Raw genomic sequence first — 17,754 nt, forward strand, 5'->3', positions numbered from 1 at the left:
TACACAACCTAGCTTCATAGGTCTAACAGACAATACAAATTACAATACAAATTTGATATAGCCCCCTTCAGGCCATGGCATCCCAGAATGCTGTACAAATTTCAAAACAAAACAAAATAGTTCAATATATAACACACTCCAGTTGCAACCAATTATATAAAAGCACATTCAAAAACCTTTTCTTTCAATTTAGACTGGTATAGGGTTCCTCAAGCTCTAGTGAGGACTGTCAGCTGAGTCAAATAGTAATGCTTAATTTGATGGAACTAATTCCTTAATTGGAAACCATGGATATAACTATTTTAACATCACAGACCTGCATACATGTCTAAAGATAACTCCAATCAAAACTGCAGGCCAGCCAGTAAACCCACTATATCCATTCTTATCAATATAGGACACTGATACCATACAATTAGATCCAGAGACATCTTTCTGAAAAGCTTCTTAATGCTAAAGGAGTTCATTAGTTTCTCAGAGTTTCTAAATCAAATTAGTTTTTTATTTTTATTTTTTTATTTTTTGCTTTTATATCTCACTGCTATAAATGTGTTCCTCAAATTCTCTGGGCATGAAATTTGACACTTCGGTGCATTAGAGAGATTCTGACAAGATATAACAAGTTTAGAGCCAAGAAAAAGCTAATTGTACAGATCTCAATATTCCACTCTGGATTCTGGAAGCGGGAGCAGACAACATTCTTTCTCAAATTCTCCTGTAGAGCATCTGAAATTCTGGACGAACGCCTGCCCCTGTCTGTCCGCTGCTATTAACGGCTTTTAATATGTCCAGTCATCAAAGTCGGCGAGAGCAGAAACGAAACGCGGGGGTCAGAATATCGCAGACCACCTTTGAACTCTGCTGGCCCCCACCTTCTTTACACTATTACTATGGGACCAGTAGAGTTGAAAGGTCATTGTATAATGTGCTTTCTTAGGAAGTACTCAAAAAGAGGCGGTGACTGGGGTTCTACAGAAACATGAAGATTGATTGTAAATACCTTAAAAGAAAAGGATTTCAGCACAGGTAGAGGGGTGTATTCCAGCCTGAGCCCCTTGTCAGGTGCATTTCATTACAAGGAGTGCTCTGAAGTGTGAGTGAGCTTGTTTATAAAATGTTGTTTGAAGCTCTGCCAAGCAAATACAAACACAGGATTTGCAAGACGTTCCTTGCCAGGTGTTTTCTGCTGGAATCACAGTGCCCGATTCACACTGCGAGCCAGTACAGCTACCCAGAGCGCTCAACTTAAAGGCATCGGAGCCAGCAAAACAGTTCTATACTATTGTGGTCCCATTTCCCATGGTAAATTGAAATGGTAATTTTGCAGTGTTTCCCATGGTTACACAATGCATATACCATAGTTACTAAAATGCTTTACCATGCTTTCAGTAAGCACTTCATCAAACTGTGTTATACATTTACTATGAACTTTTATAAGGCCTCTTTCAAAAAAAAAAAAAAAATTATCCATCAGAAATTAACATATTGCTCTTTCGTTACAGTATGTGCACTGACGTGGCAGTGGGTGTGTGCTTCCTAATTACACTTCATTATTTGAAATTGCCCAAAGTTTTCCCAGTCATGTCTTATATAATTACACTTTTTAATGGAGATTTTTCAAGTGTGTGTCTTTTATAGTTGCCTGTCTTACAGTCTGCCAGTTCAGCTAATTTGACCTGATTGTGCAAAGCTGACAGGACTCCTGCCAGCACACACACACTGTGCATGATGAACTGGCGCACTGCTCCACTAGCACAATACGAAGCAATTACCACAGGGACTCTCCACAGGAATCCAGCTCTGCCACTTGCACTGCAACCAATGGAAATACTGCAGCAAGAGAGCAGGGAAGCGAGTGTTTAATTAGTGCTCATTATTATCAAGGTGTGGTAATGACAGCGCTGGAGAGCTGAGAAGCGAGTGTTTAATTAGTGCTCATTATTATCAAGGTGTGGTAATGACAGCGCTGGAGAGCTGAGAAGCGAGTGTTTAATTAGTGCTCATTATTATCAAGGTGTGGTAAAGCGAGTGTTTAATTAGTGCTCATTATTATCAAGGTGCTGGTAATGACAGCGCTGGAGAGCTGAGAAGCGAGTGTTTAATTAGTGCTCATTATTATCAAGGTGTGGTAATGACAGCGCTGGAGAGCTGAGAAGCGAGTGTTTAATTAGTGCTCATTATTATCAAGGTGTGGTAATGACAGCGCTGGAGAGCTGAGAAGCGAGTGTTTAGATTAGTGCTCATTATTATCAAGGTGTGGTAATGACAGCGCTGGAGAGCTGAGAAGCGAGTGTTTAATTAGTGCTCATTATTATCAAGGTGTGGTAATGACAGCGCTGGAGAGCTGAGAAGCGAGTGTTTAATTAGTGCTCATTATTATCAAGGTGTGGTAGTGACAGCGCTGGAGAGCTGAGAAGCGAGTGTTTAATTAGTGCTCATTATTATCAAGGTGTGGTAATGACAGCGCTGGAGAGCTGAGAAGCGAGTGTTTAATTAGTGCTCATTATTATCAAGGTGTGGTAATGACAGCGCTGGAGAGCTGAGAAGCGAGTGTTTAATTAGTGCTCATTATTATCAAGGTGTGGTAATGACAGCGCTGGAGAGCTGAGAAGCGAGTGTTTAATTAGTGCTCATTATTATCAAGGTGTGGTAATGACAGCGCTGGAGAGCTGAGAAGCGAGTGTTTAATTAGTGCTCATTATTATCAAGGTGTGGTAATGACAGCGCTGGAGAGCTGAGAAGCGAGTGTTTAATTAGTGCTCATTATTATCAAGGTGTGGTAATGACAGCGCTGGAGAGCTGAGAAGCGAGTGTTTAATTAGTGCTCATTATTATCAAGGTGTGGTAATGACAGCGCTGGAGAGCTGAGAAGCGAGTGTTTAATTAGTGCTCATTATTATCAAGGTGTGGTAATGACAGCGCTGGAGAGCTGAGAAGCGAGTGTTTAATTAGTGCTCATTATTATCAAGGTGTGGTAATGACAGCGCTGGAGAGCTGAGAAGCGAGTGTTTAATTAGTGCTCATTATTATCAAGGTGTGGTAATGACAGCGCTGGAGAGCTGAGAAGCGAGTGTTTAATTAGTGCTCATTATTATCAAGGTGTGGTAATGACAGCGCTGGAGAGCTGAGAAGTGCATTATTATCAAGGTGAGTGTAATGACAGCGCTTAGCGAGTGTTTAATTAGTGCTCATTATTATCAAGGTGTGGTAATGACAGCGCTGGAGAGCTGAGAAGCGAGTGTTTAATTAGTGCTCATTATTATCAAGGTGTGGTAATGACAGCGCTGGAGAGCTGAGAAGCGAGTGTTTAATTAGTGCTCATTATTATCAAGGTGTGGTAATGACAGCGCTGGAGAGCTGAGAAGCGAGTGTTTAATTAGTGCTCATTATTATCAAGGTGTGGTAATGACAGCGCTGGAGAGCTGAGAAGCGAGTGTTTAATTAGTGCTCATTATTATCAAGGTGTGGTAATGACAGCGCTGGAGAGCTGAGAAGCGAGTGTTTAATTAGTGCTCATTATTATCAAGGTGTGGTAATGACAGCGCTGGAGAGCTGAGAAGCGAGTGTTTAATTAGTGCTCATTATTATCAAGGTGTGGTAATGACAGCGCTGGAGAGCTGAGAAGCGAGTGTTTAATTAGTGCTCATTATTATCAAGGTGTGGTAATGACAGCGCTGGAGAGCTGAGAAGCGAGTGTTTAGATTAGTGCTCATTATTATCAAGGTGTGGTAATGACAGCGCTGGAGAGCTGAGAAGCGAGTGTTTAATTAGTGCTCATTATTATCAAGGTGTGGTAATGACAGCGCTGGAGAGCTGAGTTTAATTAGTGCTCATTATTATCAAGGTGTGGTAATGACAGCGCTGGAGAGCTGAGAAGCGAGTGTTTAATTAGTGCTCATTATTATCAAGGTGTGGTAATGACAGCGCTGGAGAGCTGAGAAGCGAGTGTTTAATTAGTGCTCATTATTATCAAGGTGTGGTAGTGACAGCGCTGGAGAGCTGAGAAGCGAGTGTTTAATTAGTGCTCATTATTATCAAGGTGTGGTAATGACAGCGCTGGAGAGCTGAGAAGCGAGTGTTTAATTAGTGCTCATTATTATCAAGGTGTGGTAATGACAGCGCTGGAGAGCTGAGAAGCGAGTGTTTAGATTAATGCTCAGGATAATTCCTCACTAATATTATAGTTTCCCCTCTGGCAGCCTGTTTTTGAATCCAAGATCCTGTAGAAAAGTTTCACTGTTCACTCATCATCCCTGGGTGTTTCCGGGTGAACTCTATAGCAAAGATGCGGCTATCAGGGATTTCTACAATAATAAGACAGGGGTTTCAGCCTTGCTTGATAAATTCCTTAATAAATAAATACATGGATATGCGACTGGGGTTTCGCTGCCAGCACTGCGTAGCTTTAGCAGAGGTATTTCGAGTAGATTATGTCTACAGAGCGTGGATTTGCTGTGATGGAGGATTATGACAAGACCACTCAGTAGGATTTTGTTACAATCTGTATAAATCTCGCAGTAATCTGATCCGAAAGCTTTTTTTTTTTTTCAGACAGCAACATACAGTACACATGGTCTCTTCCACTGCTAAACATAACTGGCAAGATTAGGGAAGGAGGATTAAGTAGCATTAATCAAAATGGGGTGAATCTGAATTTGGGGGTTACCAAGTTTCTACGGGACACCCCTCAATCTCCCACAGCACGCACCCCTAGTGGCCCTTTTTTAAGCAGCCTCATTACGTGAAACCCCAACTTATTTAGGGATGGCCCCGAAGGTGCTGGAGTGACTTTGTTAAACGTGCCCCCGCGGGCAGAGAGCAATGCAGATTAGGAACACAAACAGTAGCCTGGAATAATGACAAAGAGCTGAAATAATAACTACCATGCAGATTCAGAGGACGGGCTAGACTCCTCTCACATCCTACCACACCAACCCACTGAGCCTAATCAAAACCAGATTACAAGAGCCTTCCCTGGCTCACTTAGCAAGCAGATCATTAGAGAGCAGCAACTATGGTCTGATAATCTGGGCTAATTGCCATTGTCCCACAGTAAACTCCAACTGACAGCAGAATAAAGTTTAGGACTGACGCAGGCAAAAGGTTGAAGTGTTGAATGAAAACCATTCGCCGCCCAGAATACATTTCTGAGCAAATAAGCAAATTGATTCATAATGAATTATTCAGCTTCCCTCGCTCTAAACAAAGCCAGCCTTATAGAATGAAGACTGATTTTTGTTTTTGTAGCATTTCCAGGTATGGTCTGCTGATAAGAAACTGTGTAAAACACAATAGTAATAAGATTAATACAAGGAACAGTTTACCTGGTGAAGTGGTATCCAAACCGAGGAAACTCGAAAAGTATCCAAACTTAAAACTCAATTTGATTCTGCCCTGGAGCTTTAGATTCCTTTAGGTGGGGCAAACAATGTGTTTAATATGGGATGAGTCTCGATGGACCAGATGCCTCTTCTCTGTTCTTACTATTAAAAACAGAAATGAAACGATGCAGCAGTGGCAAGGCAAATGAACAGGCTGAAGAATGACAAGGTGAGGGGGGGTATTTCAAAAGCAAGTCTTTACTGAAAGACAAATGTCCATTAGTAAATAGTCTACTTGTTTGTGTGTCGCCGAACAGAGGAATTTGGTGTATTCAGTGAAAGACTGAAGGCTCTTAACACACAGCTCCCTGTAGGAAAAAAACCCAAAATGATGGTGAATGGTAAGCGTTAGCATTTTACTATAATGGCTATAGATGACTTTATTAAAGGGTACATCAGCACTATATGAAAGATCAAACATAAACTATCCCACCTTGCTGTTTCGAATGTATTTACACATCGTATAATAATCTGTTTGCGCCCAAGCATCTGCAAAATGCCACACTGCTATGTCCAAAATTTTTTCGAGCATCTCTTCTGAGCCAAAAACATTACTTCCGCCCTCACATGTACTCTGAAATGCACGCCCAATGAAGCATTGTATAAGCTGTATTACCTCCATGTGGAAACACACTAGTCTGTGTGACAAACTTAAATTAGCTGCACTGTATAAAATGTATGACATTTCAGACATTCTGCCTATTTTTGTGTCATCTGCTAATTTAATAAGTTTGCCTACTATACTAAAATCTAAGTCATTAATGTAGATTAGGAACAGCAGAGGACCAAATACTGATCCCTGTGGTACACTGGTTACCTCGTTCCATTTTGAGGTTTCTTCTCTAATCAGTACTTTCTGTTTTCTACATATTAACCACTCCCTAATCCATGTGCATGCACTTCCTTGAATCCCTACTGCGTCCAGTTTGAGAATTAATCTTTTAAGTGGGACTTTGTCAAAAGCTTTCTGGAAATCTAAATAAACCATGTTACATGCCTTGCAATTATCCATTGTTGATGCTGCATCCTCAAAAAAAATCAAGCAGGTTAGTTAGACACAATCTCCCTTTCCTAAAACCATGCTGGCTGTCTCCCAGGATACTGTTACCATATAGGTAATTTTCCATTTTGGATGTTAATATAGTTTCCATAAGAGATATTGCAACCCTGCAGCTACCTACCTAGAAATTCTCTTTGTGTTCATATTTACCGTTATGACAACGTTCTTTTAATTAACGTGCTGTGTTTGACTTTGCCTGCTACATGTTGCCATGCCTCTGCAGTCCTTTTGAATTAGAAGCTGGAACAGAGGTGGTCACTTCTGAATGAGACCAGCTTATTTCATTGTTTGTGAGATGCTCCAGAGTAATGAATCAGCAGCCAGGCAGTCAGTCACTTTCACTTCGGGATCCAGAGAGAAGAGGTTTGTGGTCCCACTCCCCGTTCTAGAACCGGTAATCAAGTCAACAAATAAAAAGAGGATTTGAGACTCTGGACATCAGCTCCTTCACAGAGGCTTACTTAAATAAATCACTGGTCTTTCAGAAGAATTTCATCATAACAGGCTGAAGGCCATGGGGGTGACTGAGGTCACTCCCTCGCCTTTAACAGGAACCGAAATCAGACAGACAGAGAGACAGACAGATAGACAGGCAAGCAAAAAGAGAGAGAGACCACAGTGTCATAGCACAAACATGTTATACCAAATGTGTATTTTTCATTTCATGGTATTATTGTTGGTTAAAGAAAGTTCTCTGTTTCCCATCCTTCTCAGAATATCTGCTTTTGAAAGCCCTTCCTCCAGTCATCAATGAACACCTATTTTTATTTTATTTTTAATCACATGGTCAACCTTGTACCCTTTCCTCTTAACCTGAGTCATATTAACGTGGGATTTCTACATGTGTTTTTCAAAATGACAAATGGCTCAACGCCCTCACAACTTGTGGGGGATCCCCTCTGAGGAGGCTATGTTCTGAAAGCCTGTGAAGGCCACGAAGCTTGTGTGGCGGGCGGGCAGGTGGACTAGGCGTGCTCCACGTTCCCTGTTGAAGATCACTTTGCTAGGGTCCCACCAGCTGCGATTCTCTATCAGCCTTCTCCACAGGCTGTCTTTAGGAATTATACAACAGGATGCAAACTCAGTGTGAAGTCAAGGTAGCAACGTGCGCTCATCTGTATAGTCTCAATCGGGAGAGGTCAGCCCCGGTCACACAGACCATTAGATCATAAGAGTTCACAGATAGCAGGTGCCGGCTCCTTACTGCTCATTCCAGAGTGTGGTGACATCACACCAATGAGAAAATCAATACAGTTACTCATCGGAAATCAGCACAATACTACATAATATTGAATATATAAACTCAAGCATCTCTTATTATCTTGTGTACATACATCATCCATAATATGAGAGAGAGAGAGAGAAAAAAAACAGGCTGGTTATAAAGATGTTGGGACCACCAGCACAGTAGCCATGGCTTTTGTTTCAGTTAAACATGAATTGATCGGTCAGTTGCCATGGCGCTCCATCTGTATATGCGGGAGAGACTGCTGTACCCTAAACCAGCCTAGGCGTGTTTTGTATTTGAGTCACATATTTTTTTCACTTCTTGCTTTTTGAATAACAAGAGTTCTCGATGATTGTTGTTGATTATCGCATGCCCAATGAAACCCCTGTCTTATTATTGTAGAAATCCCTGATAGCCGCATCTTTGCTATAGAGTTCACCTGGAAACACCCAGGGATGATGAGTGAACAGTGAAACCATCAGGATAGCCATGCACTTGGGCACGGGACCCCTTATTAATGTTACCCACAGTAACAGCAGAGCAAAGTGTAATACAGCAGTGAATGAGTGGTCAAGCATAGGTAAGTAATGTAAAGACTAGCAAGGTATGGTAAAGCATATTAATAAACATGGCAAACCAGGGTAAACGTGCAAATGCATATTATAACCATTGGAGAACTGCAAAAATACTGTGGTAAACTCCTCTAAGGGTCCTTTTGGAAATCGGTTGTTGTTCGCAGCTCTACCTGTGAATTCTGTTGTTTTACATACTTAAAGCAGTGCTAACAAGAATTTTAAAATGTCTAACACAGAAACTTGTTACAACCATGAATTACTCAGTTGAACCAGTGAGCCCCTTCATTATTGAATTGATAGGCTCTGAAACCCAGTGTGTGGAACAGACTTCGAGGACTGGTGCAGCCCCTGATCTAGATCTGAAAAGAAAGACATGAGAAAAACCGCAGCAGAGACGAGTGGAAGGAAGAGTGAAAGAAAGCAGACAGCTCACTGTGCAGTGCGTCTCTAGGAACACATCATCATTATTATAACTTTATTGCAAAAATACAGGTTCCATCTTCCAGCACAGCATTTACAAACACATTCTGTTTTGAAATCCAACTAGTAAATGAATGACCTTTACAAACATATCGATAATCTCCCTATGCACATTTCAAAAGCGTCTTAATATATGTACAGACATTTACATACATAGCTCAATAACACATACACATACATATACACACATTATATTATATATATATATATAAGAAATAAAATTGCAAGCTTCAGTACTGCAATTTGGTCAGCAGGGAGCAGAGTTGTACAAAATGTGCATTTACCACAAAATAATGAAGATAATGGTCTTGCCTTCTCTTTAAAAATCTTTGGTTAATTAGAATCGAGTAACCCCTAATCTGCCTTTTTAAAGTGACAAACCATTGCTATGTGATGTACACAATGACTCTCCTCTCACTCCCTGTACCGCGGCAGGTCTGCAGCTTACAATGCAGTCTACTTCTTTTAAAATTCAAAAAGGTATAACCCAAATATCTTACATTCCTTTGACGTAAATAATAACAAACCTTTTTCAGTCTGTTTGTCAATGCTCCAGTCCATAAATGCATATATATATTCTATATATATTTTATATATTTTTAAATCAATTATTTTTTAAGGTAACCTGAAGAACCTTTCTGCTCCATTCTAAAAAAAAACATAACTTTAAATCTCAAAGTCTCTTTTTCTATACACCCCAGTCTGAACACAGAGTACAATTCTCTTGGCACAGTTTCTACTTAGCTGCCCTGTTGCAAAAGTCTTAAAATAACATTATTTTAACTTCAATAAAACGTAGGCCTCCGCTGTCAAAAATATTAGTCTCCTAAAGCACAATATAAGGCCCCAAGAAAATCATTTTAAATTCTCGTTGTGAAACACCGGTTTTAAAACAAACACACAAACAAGGCAATCGATTTTAATAGGTTATTCTTTTTGTTTTTAAAGAATTAAAGTAAAGTTAGATTATAATAGCTACACACCTGCCATGGAATAAAAACGCAACAAAGGCTGTGTCTGCTGGTCTCTTTGTTTATTACAGACTAGCCCGGGAGCCGAATCAGCTTATTTAATACACGTAGCCCCCCATTTAATTAAGCAAAGATGCATGTCCTGTTTGTTATGCTACAGTGCTATTTATTTTATACATCTATTGTAAAGCTATGCACATCGATATTAAATGCTACAGCATTGCTTATTGCCCATATACATGAGCGCTACAGAGGAAACTGTACAGTGGGTGGAAGTGCTGTGTCCAGAGACTGTGGAAGCATTGTTCAGGACAGGAGGTTATTCTCCACAGCAGGGCTGAGTCAGCCTCTTTACAGCTCTGGTTTGTTCAGTTAATTGTGTTTCCACTGCCCAGAAGTTAGTGTGCTGGGTGTGTGCTCAATTCCAGTCCTGAGTGCTGTTCTCAGTTAAAAGCCACTGTTCAAACAGAAACAGTTCAACATGGGATTGGGATGCTTGGCAGGGTCTGGTAAAAAGAGCTGAGATCTCTCTTCCTGCCTCACACCCAGTAAAAGTTCCTGGATCTTCCTGATGAATAATGAAATTGGGAAAAGTTCAGGAAAGGAAAACTGCACAAATGGGAGTGTTTTCAAAAGTGCCGATACTGGCGCCACAAATGTGACTAATAAAGGAACCCTACACAACCAATCACTCAGCACAGCAAAAAAACACACTGTAAATAAACAGGGCTTCCCTTAGCTATGCAGCTAGCATGGATTGATGCGATACAGCTATTGCAGCGTGGGCAGGTTATTTACAATATGTAGCTTACAGTACATCTACTAGTCTTGAGTGGCACTTATTAGCTAGAAGAACTGATACAGATATTTTCTGGGGAAGCAGATTCTTCACCCTTCTCCACCAGACTTTATCTCAAAATGCTGAACTAGGGTTCAAAAGTCCCGTAATCCAGCCACCCACTTCCCAATAAACCACTAGATTAACCCGTATGTCCAGCTTTCTCCCAGTCCTCCCCACATGACCCAGAAAGGGTAACCCCGTAAGCAGTGTAGCACTCCAAATCCAATATATGCACTATGGCACTAAACAATAACAACTACATAGAGCTGAGTTGTGGCAGCATCATGAGCTTTGATTTCATTCAGGTATGAAGCACATGAAGCTGCCAGGTTATTCAAAATGAATGACTACAATTTAAAATAGTTATGTGGAAGACTTATCCATTTTTATTATTGATATTAATTGTTTTTTTTTGTTTGTTTTTTAGGGTTTTTATTCCTGAAATACAGGAGCTACACCTTGCCAGGCTTACTAAAATACGTACAAGGTAAACACAGTGATTTTGTAAACATGTCTATAAGAAAATACAGTTTAAACAGAGACACACTCTCTGACAGTAAATCTGCAGCCGTGAGGAATTACACCAGCACAAAAATGCTTTCAGGTATAACACAGCACGCATCACCATATCAAGCCATGTAAAATGAAGAATTCTGCTTTACCTAGACTCTGGATTGTACTGTTGGGTAGATAGGTGATTTCAACAGGAGAGCAGATAATGTTTGTGCAGGTTGTTTCTGTGGTTGTAACAATCATTTTAAATATATACTGGATTGGGGCTAAAGTGATGAGTACGGCAGCAATTTTTTACTTCATTTATAAATTCTACAATTGGCATTTTGCAACACTAGTAAAGGGTAACACAATTTCACATACCCGTCCTTGTGGCGATCTCTCTACTCGCAATCTGGAGATCTCGCTCCCTCTTAAAACAGGAATGGCTGTAACTGGTATATACACCACCAGTGAATGAAATGACCCAACGATAAGAGTACAAGAGGCTTGCAATAACATTGCAGTTTCCAATCCAAACTCTGCTAATCAATTACCCTGCAGTAAAGCCCCTGCCCCGGAAAGCTGTGGGGATGTGAATGCTACTGTATACAGCATTTGAAATGTGCACATCTCGAACTGCTATTAGGAACCTGTATACCAGTATATCCCTATGTGTACCCAATGACAGTACAAGACGAACTATATGAGAAACACTATTACAAATGTAAAAAGCCCTGTTCTGTAATGTTTTATTTTTGGGATGTAGTTGCACAGCCTCACAGCTCCTTAGTAATTAATGAGTAACTCATTGAGAAATTTAGCTTTGTTATTATTATGATGATGATGATGATGATGCTGATGAAGAACTAACTTATGAAGAAACTTGTTCTGAAAATAAATACACCAGCTGGATGGCATGTTAGCGTCATCTCCAATACAGCAATGCAGCTGTCGACTTTTGGGACTTCCTTGATCATGTAGACCATGCTGCATCCCAAATTAAATGTGTGTGTGTGTGTATATATATATATAATTTTAAAATTTTTATTTGTATTTATTTATAGTCATTCTTTGGAAAAGGAAGAAAAGCTGTGAATTGAGCAGGCTCTTTCGACCAGTGAAAGTTACACAGAGTAAAGAGCTAGACTCGACTAGTGTCTTTGAATCAATGACGTGTGTTGAAGCTATGAATAAATTCAAGGTTTCACACTGTCTTGAGTTCAGTGCTGTCTTAGGTACACTGGAGTTCCTGGGCTTCCTCCCTTACTCCTCAGAGATACAGAGTTTCCTTTAGGGGGATTCCATAACTGGAGCTGATGAACCGGAGAGCATTTTGCTCGAATGGAGAGCCAGTCCTCAGCAGTGAACTGCAGCGGTTCCACGGCCAAAATGGAGGGCACAGAGACATTGCAACTGTTTGGTGCGGTGTGACATTGTCAGTGGCCACAGTGCTGGTTATAAAACAAGACTGGACAGGAACAGCTGTCTAACTCCGCAAACCCCCCTCCCTGTCCTCAGACCCCGGCTCTGCCGAGACAGTCAGTAGTGAAACGTGGAGGTAAAAAAGTAAAAGAAACTACAATAAAACTAAAACATTCATGGCTTTAGCCAAAATGTCTTCTTGACGTGGGAGTTTCTTGTGCAGTGATGCCTCTTTCTGCATAACCCTCGCATCTCTACAGCACACAAACAGTTCCCTAGAGAAGCCTGGTTGTAGTTTTGCAGCGCGGCTGTGTGTGTGTGGTTTCACCTCGAGCGTTTGTAACATGGCTGACACAGACCTGCACACACAGGCATGCTTCTCATCTCCCAGGGTGGAAGCGTGCCATGTAGGCTCCACAGCCCTGGCAGTAGTCGAGGCTGAGCTGGGCAGGAGCCTGCTGGCACAGGGAGCAGCATTGCTGGGCAGAGCTGGTGGGGAGGAGAGCTCTGGTGGAGTGGGGGGTGGGCCTGCTCCCAGCCAGTGCAGCGCGGGGGGGTGCCGGAGCGTGTTTGGGGCGGCAGTGCTGCTGGGGGGCGAAGGGGCTGCTCCAGTCTTCGTTGGGGAGCACGCCCATGCGGCAGAGCTGAGAGTAGGAGGGGGAGGGAGGGGGCGTGGCGAGGCTGAGTTGGTGGCTGTGGTGCTGCAGAGTTCTGTTCAGCCTGGGTTGAATGGGGCGCCCCAAACTGTGGCTGCTGTACAGCTCTGGAGACCTACATCTCTGAGGGATGTGGGAGGGGATGGTGAGGGGGGCGTGTCCAAGGCGGGGGATGTTCGACTGGCTCCATTGTCTGCTGGCTCCAGGGGGCAGTGACTGGTGGTCCGAGCGTGGTAGGATGGTCCTGTCTGGGATCTCTTTCTTGTGGGTAAGGTCCTGGGGAAGGGTCCCATAGCTCAGGGCTGCTTGCTGGTAGTTTTTAAGGGAGAAATCTTCACCCCGGTCAAGCATAGCCAGAAACTTCTCGACCTTCGGGTGAGCTCCTGCAATGAGGGGGAGGGTGGTAGAGAGAGAGAGAGAGGAGAAAAAGGGGGTTAAAGCTGGTAAAGATCAAAAACCTTCATTCATGATTAAAGGAATACTAAAAGAAACATTTAGTAAATTCAGTAACACTTCATTTTCAATAATGTTTCGAAGTCTTGAATATTTTTTTCTTTACCAATAAACTCCTACTACTACACAGATATCTTCCAAACTATTGATCAACATGACATAAATAACACACAAGGTGCTGGCGATTTCCTTCACAACCCCTTTTCGTCCCAGGTGATTTAAGAATGAAACCCACACCCTCCTCTCCGCAGACCTGGATGACCCCCGCAGGTGGCGCTGAGCCCTGGTGATTTACCTGGCAGTGTCCGGCGCAGTGGCTGCTGGGATAGGTGCGGTGGTGGGACGGGGTGGTGTTGGGGGTCAAAGGGAAACACAGGAGGATTGAGGGAGGAAGTGATGCGGGGAGAGGTGTTAGCGTGACGCATGATTCTGGGGTCAGCATGCTGGGTCCACGTGACCTGGGGTTCCTTTCCAACAAAAACAGACATGGAAAACAAAGAACGTGATGTGAGAAACATGCATAGGAATCCTGCAATGGTGACTGACAGCACAGCTCCAACATGCAGGATTTCTATGTGATGGTGTGTGTACAGGAGGTGTGATAGAGGGAGAGTCTGAGTGTGTGCCAGACACTCAAAGTTACAGGATGTGGTGATCGGTTTGAGAGTGTGTGTGAGTGTGCGCGAGCGTCTGGTACTCACAATGCTACGGGAGGTGGTGATGGGCTTGCGGTGTGAGAGTGATGGTGTGAGAGAGTGTGAGAGAGTGTGACAGTGATGGTGTGAGTGTATGAGAGTGATGGTGTGAGAGAGTGTGACAGTGATGGTGTGAGAGAGTGAGAGTGATGGTGTGAGAGTGATGGTGTGAGAGTGATGTGTGAGAGAGTGTGAGAGTGATGGTGTGAGAGTGATGGTGTGAGAGAGAGTGAGTGATGGTGTGAGTGATGGTGTGAAATAGTGTGAGAGATGTTGTGAGAGAGTGTGAAAGTGATGGTGTGAGTGATGGTGTGAGAGTGTGAGAGATGGTGTGAAATAGAGTGGGAGAGTGATGGTGTGAGAGTGAGAGTGATGGTGTGAAAGAGAGTGTGAGAGTGATGGTGTGAGAGAGTGTCTGGTACTCACAAAGCTGAGAGAGGTGGTGATGGGCTTCAGGTGTGAGAGTGATGGTGTGAGAGAGATGTGTGAGAGTGTGAGAGTGATGGTGTGAGAGAGAGAGAGTGATGGTGTGAGAGATTGTGAGAGTGATGGTGTGAGAGTGTGAGAGTGATGTGTGAGTGATGGTGTGAGAGTGTGAGAGTGATGGTGTGAAAGAGAGTGTCTGGTACTCACAAAGCTGCGAGAGGTGGTGATGGGCTTGCGGTGTGATAGAGTGTGAGAGTGATGGTGTGAGAGAGAGTGTGAGAGTGATGGTGTGAGAGAGAGTGTGAGAGAGTGTGTGAGAGAGTGTGAGACAGAGTGTGAGAGTGATGGTGTGAGACAGAGTGTGAGAGTGATGGTGTGAGAGTGATGGTGTGAGAAAGAGTGTGAGAATGATGGTGTGAGAATGATGGTGTGAGAGTGTGAGAGTGCGAGGGTGATGGTGTGAGAGAGTGTGAGAGTGATGGCGTGAGAGTGTGAGAGTGATGGTGCGAGAGAGTGTGTGAGAGTGATGGTGCGAGAGAGTGTGAGAGTGTCTGGTACTCACAAAGCTGCGAGAGGTGGTGATGGGCTCGGGACGGCCCCCAATCACAGTGCCGCTCAGGCTGCGGGCGATACGGCGCAGGTTGTCAGCGCTGTAGGATTCATCATCGTACTGAGGCAACTTGCAAGACTTGACAGACACCGGCTGAAAAAGACAGACAGACAGGCACTGTCAGGATTCACACATACAGACAGATTCAGACAGACAGACATTGCATAAAGATTCACACAGACAGACAGACACAGACAGAGGGTTTGTTTACCGTGGGAGTGTATGTGGGGGAGCTGCTGTACGCTTTCCTCTCAATCTCCGCAGTAGGGGTCTTCGATCGGCATGGTAAGGTCACTCCAGATAACAGCTTCCGTGTCATGGCTGTTGCCTTGGAAACTGAAACGGACAGAGAGTTCATAGACATTGTTTTAGTTTAAACAGTGATTTGAGAAAATAAGAGCAAACATTTAAGAAGTTTTTTTTGCAGTATTAAACCAAACTAGCCTATTATGTCAATTTTCCAACAAGCTGCCCTTCCCTCACCTTTACAACTGAGTACCAATCAATGTCAAATAACTTCAAACACTGATTTTTAAAAGGTGATAGGAAGCGAATTTGGGGAGTGCTTCGTTTTATGTTACATAATTAACATGTTTTATTCTATTTTATCAATACCTAAAAATCTAAAACCTCTCAAAAGGAATTACTCTGAAAATATGAGCACACCTTGTAGTATCAGGGGTCTCCTGATAGTCTGTGTCTTGGAAGGCCACAACATTTTAGGGACTATTTTAAAGGGAATTATTCTACACAGCCCTACTACGTTGTACACACACACACACATACAAGCTCAGACTGTCATCCAGAACTATAAAATACACAATGGAAATGTATTAATACTAAAAGTAATCATTCTATAACAAATTGAATTTTATTCTGAAATCCAGATTCTCAATGCTATTTTCAAAACGTTTTGAGAAAAAAAAACACCATGTACAATTAGTACAAAATTAGTAAGAATCCACTTGAGACCATCTGCATTAAAAGTCCTGAGTTGCTTATTTCTGGTTTGGTAACTTCAGTGAGTGCATTTTTTGTTTGTTTTCCATTTCTGATCATTTTACTAATGACAACTAAAGTTCAGAGCTTTGAGAATGAAGCCATTTGTCTCGAGATCCTACTATACCATACCTGGCTTAGTACAGCCCTGCTGACCGGGGGCCTGCAGTGCCTTGGAGCTGCTGTGAGCCTGCAGACTCGCCTGGTACAGACACTCCAGCTCCGACAGCTCCTCGTCAGGGGGGGAGGATGGGCGGTCCCTCTGGGAGCTGTAGTGTCGTGAGACATTCTCTGCCCATCGATCCAACGGCATGGCAAGACAGGGGGGGTGACGGGGGGAGGGCTTGCTAGGCACGGAATTAGAGTGCCTTGGTGGGGTGTAGAAGGGCGTGTCTGCCCCATCTGGCCTGTCCAGGTTGCAGGAGGACCAGATCCTGTGGGTAGGGGCGGGAGGAGCAGGAGGGGAAGAGGGGAAGGGAGCCAGCCTGGGACTAGAGATGAGGAGAGGGTCGGGGTCTTTGGGTGTCTGCCGCCTCACTGGAGACCTGGGGGAGTGTGGGATACGGGGGGAGTGAGGGGAGCACGTGGCCCAGCTGGGGTACCCCTGGGGTGCATGTTCTCTCTTTTCCAGAGGTAAGGGACTCCTGTGCTCGGCTGTGGGCCTGGTGGAATGGGAGGTGGAGAAGGGGACTGTGAGGGTGTGAGGTAAGTCGCAGTGGAAGGAGCTCTGGTAAGGGTGAGGGGGGGGCAGAGGCAGCTCCTCCTCCTCCCCCTCACTGCCCTGCCTCAGCCTGCTCTCCAGGGGCAGGCTAGGTAGGGACAGGGCATTGTGTTTGTGAATGGGCCGTGCCAGAGTGCCGGGTAGCTGGGTAACGTCGGAGAGCTCTGCGCTGTCCCAGCAGTTCATGGAGTCTCCCCCACAAGCTCTCTGCCTCTGCCAGTGCCCAGGGCTGGAGGGAGGCGGCAGATGCTCACAGCTGCCCCTGGAAGCAGGTTGGCTGGGGTAGGAGGATGGGTGAGGGAGGTTCGAGGGGACGGGGAAAGGGAAGGAGGAGTCTGCTTCCTGATTGGAGTCTCGAACCTCTTCCCGGCATGATGTCAGCAGTACTTGGAACGGGATAGGCTGTTCACTGAGAGAGCAAGAGAGGGAGGGGAGAGGTGTCAGTGCTGCGGCATGTAATACAGATAAGGCTACCCACATAAACACATTACAGCATCCCTCCACTCCAGGTTTAGCCAGGTCAAATAGAAATGTTTTTAAAAAGGATGTTCATAATATTGGTTCAATTAAACGATTTGGAACAGCGTCGCATCAAAGATCTGCACTGGAGAAGACAACCCATCGCCACGTTACAGAGGTGAGCATGTTACTTCTTCTAAAACCTGTTTGCTTTGGTTCCAGATTTGGATCCTCAGTACTTTGCTATCTGACATATTCATTTATTTATTGAAATATCAACAG

The 17,754-nt window shown here is 43.6% G+C and overlaps 1 protein-coding gene across 9 annotated transcripts in view; it reads right to left on the minus strand.

The window, feature by feature from the left end:
• Positions 1–8,705: 8,705 nt before the first annotated feature.
• Positions 8,706–17,754, minus strand: part of LOC121325500 (inactive ubiquitin carboxyl-terminal hydrolase 54-like) — a 58,894-nt gene continuing 49,845 nt past the window's right edge. For 6 of the 9 annotated variants that reach the window (XM_041268021.1, XM_041268020.1, XM_041268019.1 and 3 more), the window contains 5 exons: positions 16,425–17,422; positions 15,505–15,629; positions 15,246–15,386; positions 13,858–14,029; positions 8,706–13,492 (listed from right to left, as the gene is read on the minus strand). In XM_041268021.1, coding sequence (XP_041123955.1) covers positions 12,834–13,492; positions 13,858–14,029; positions 15,246–15,386; positions 15,505–15,629; positions 16,425–17,422 — 2,095 coding nt within the window. In that variant the 3' untranslated portion in view covers positions 8,706–12,833. Of the gene's footprint in view, positions 13,493–13,857; positions 14,030–15,245; positions 15,387–15,504; positions 15,630–16,424; positions 17,423–17,754 lie in introns of those variants that run through there. The other 3 variants (XM_041268026.1, XM_041268025.1, XM_041268024.1) reach the window with 2 other exon arrangements.

Source organism: Polyodon spathula, chromosome 13 (genome assembly GCF_017654505.1).
Source record: "Polyodon spathula isolate WHYD16114869_AA chromosome 13, ASM1765450v1, whole genome shotgun sequence".
Classification (NCBI taxonomy): Eukaryota; Metazoa; Chordata; class Actinopteri; order Acipenseriformes; family Polyodontidae; genus Polyodon; species Polyodon spathula.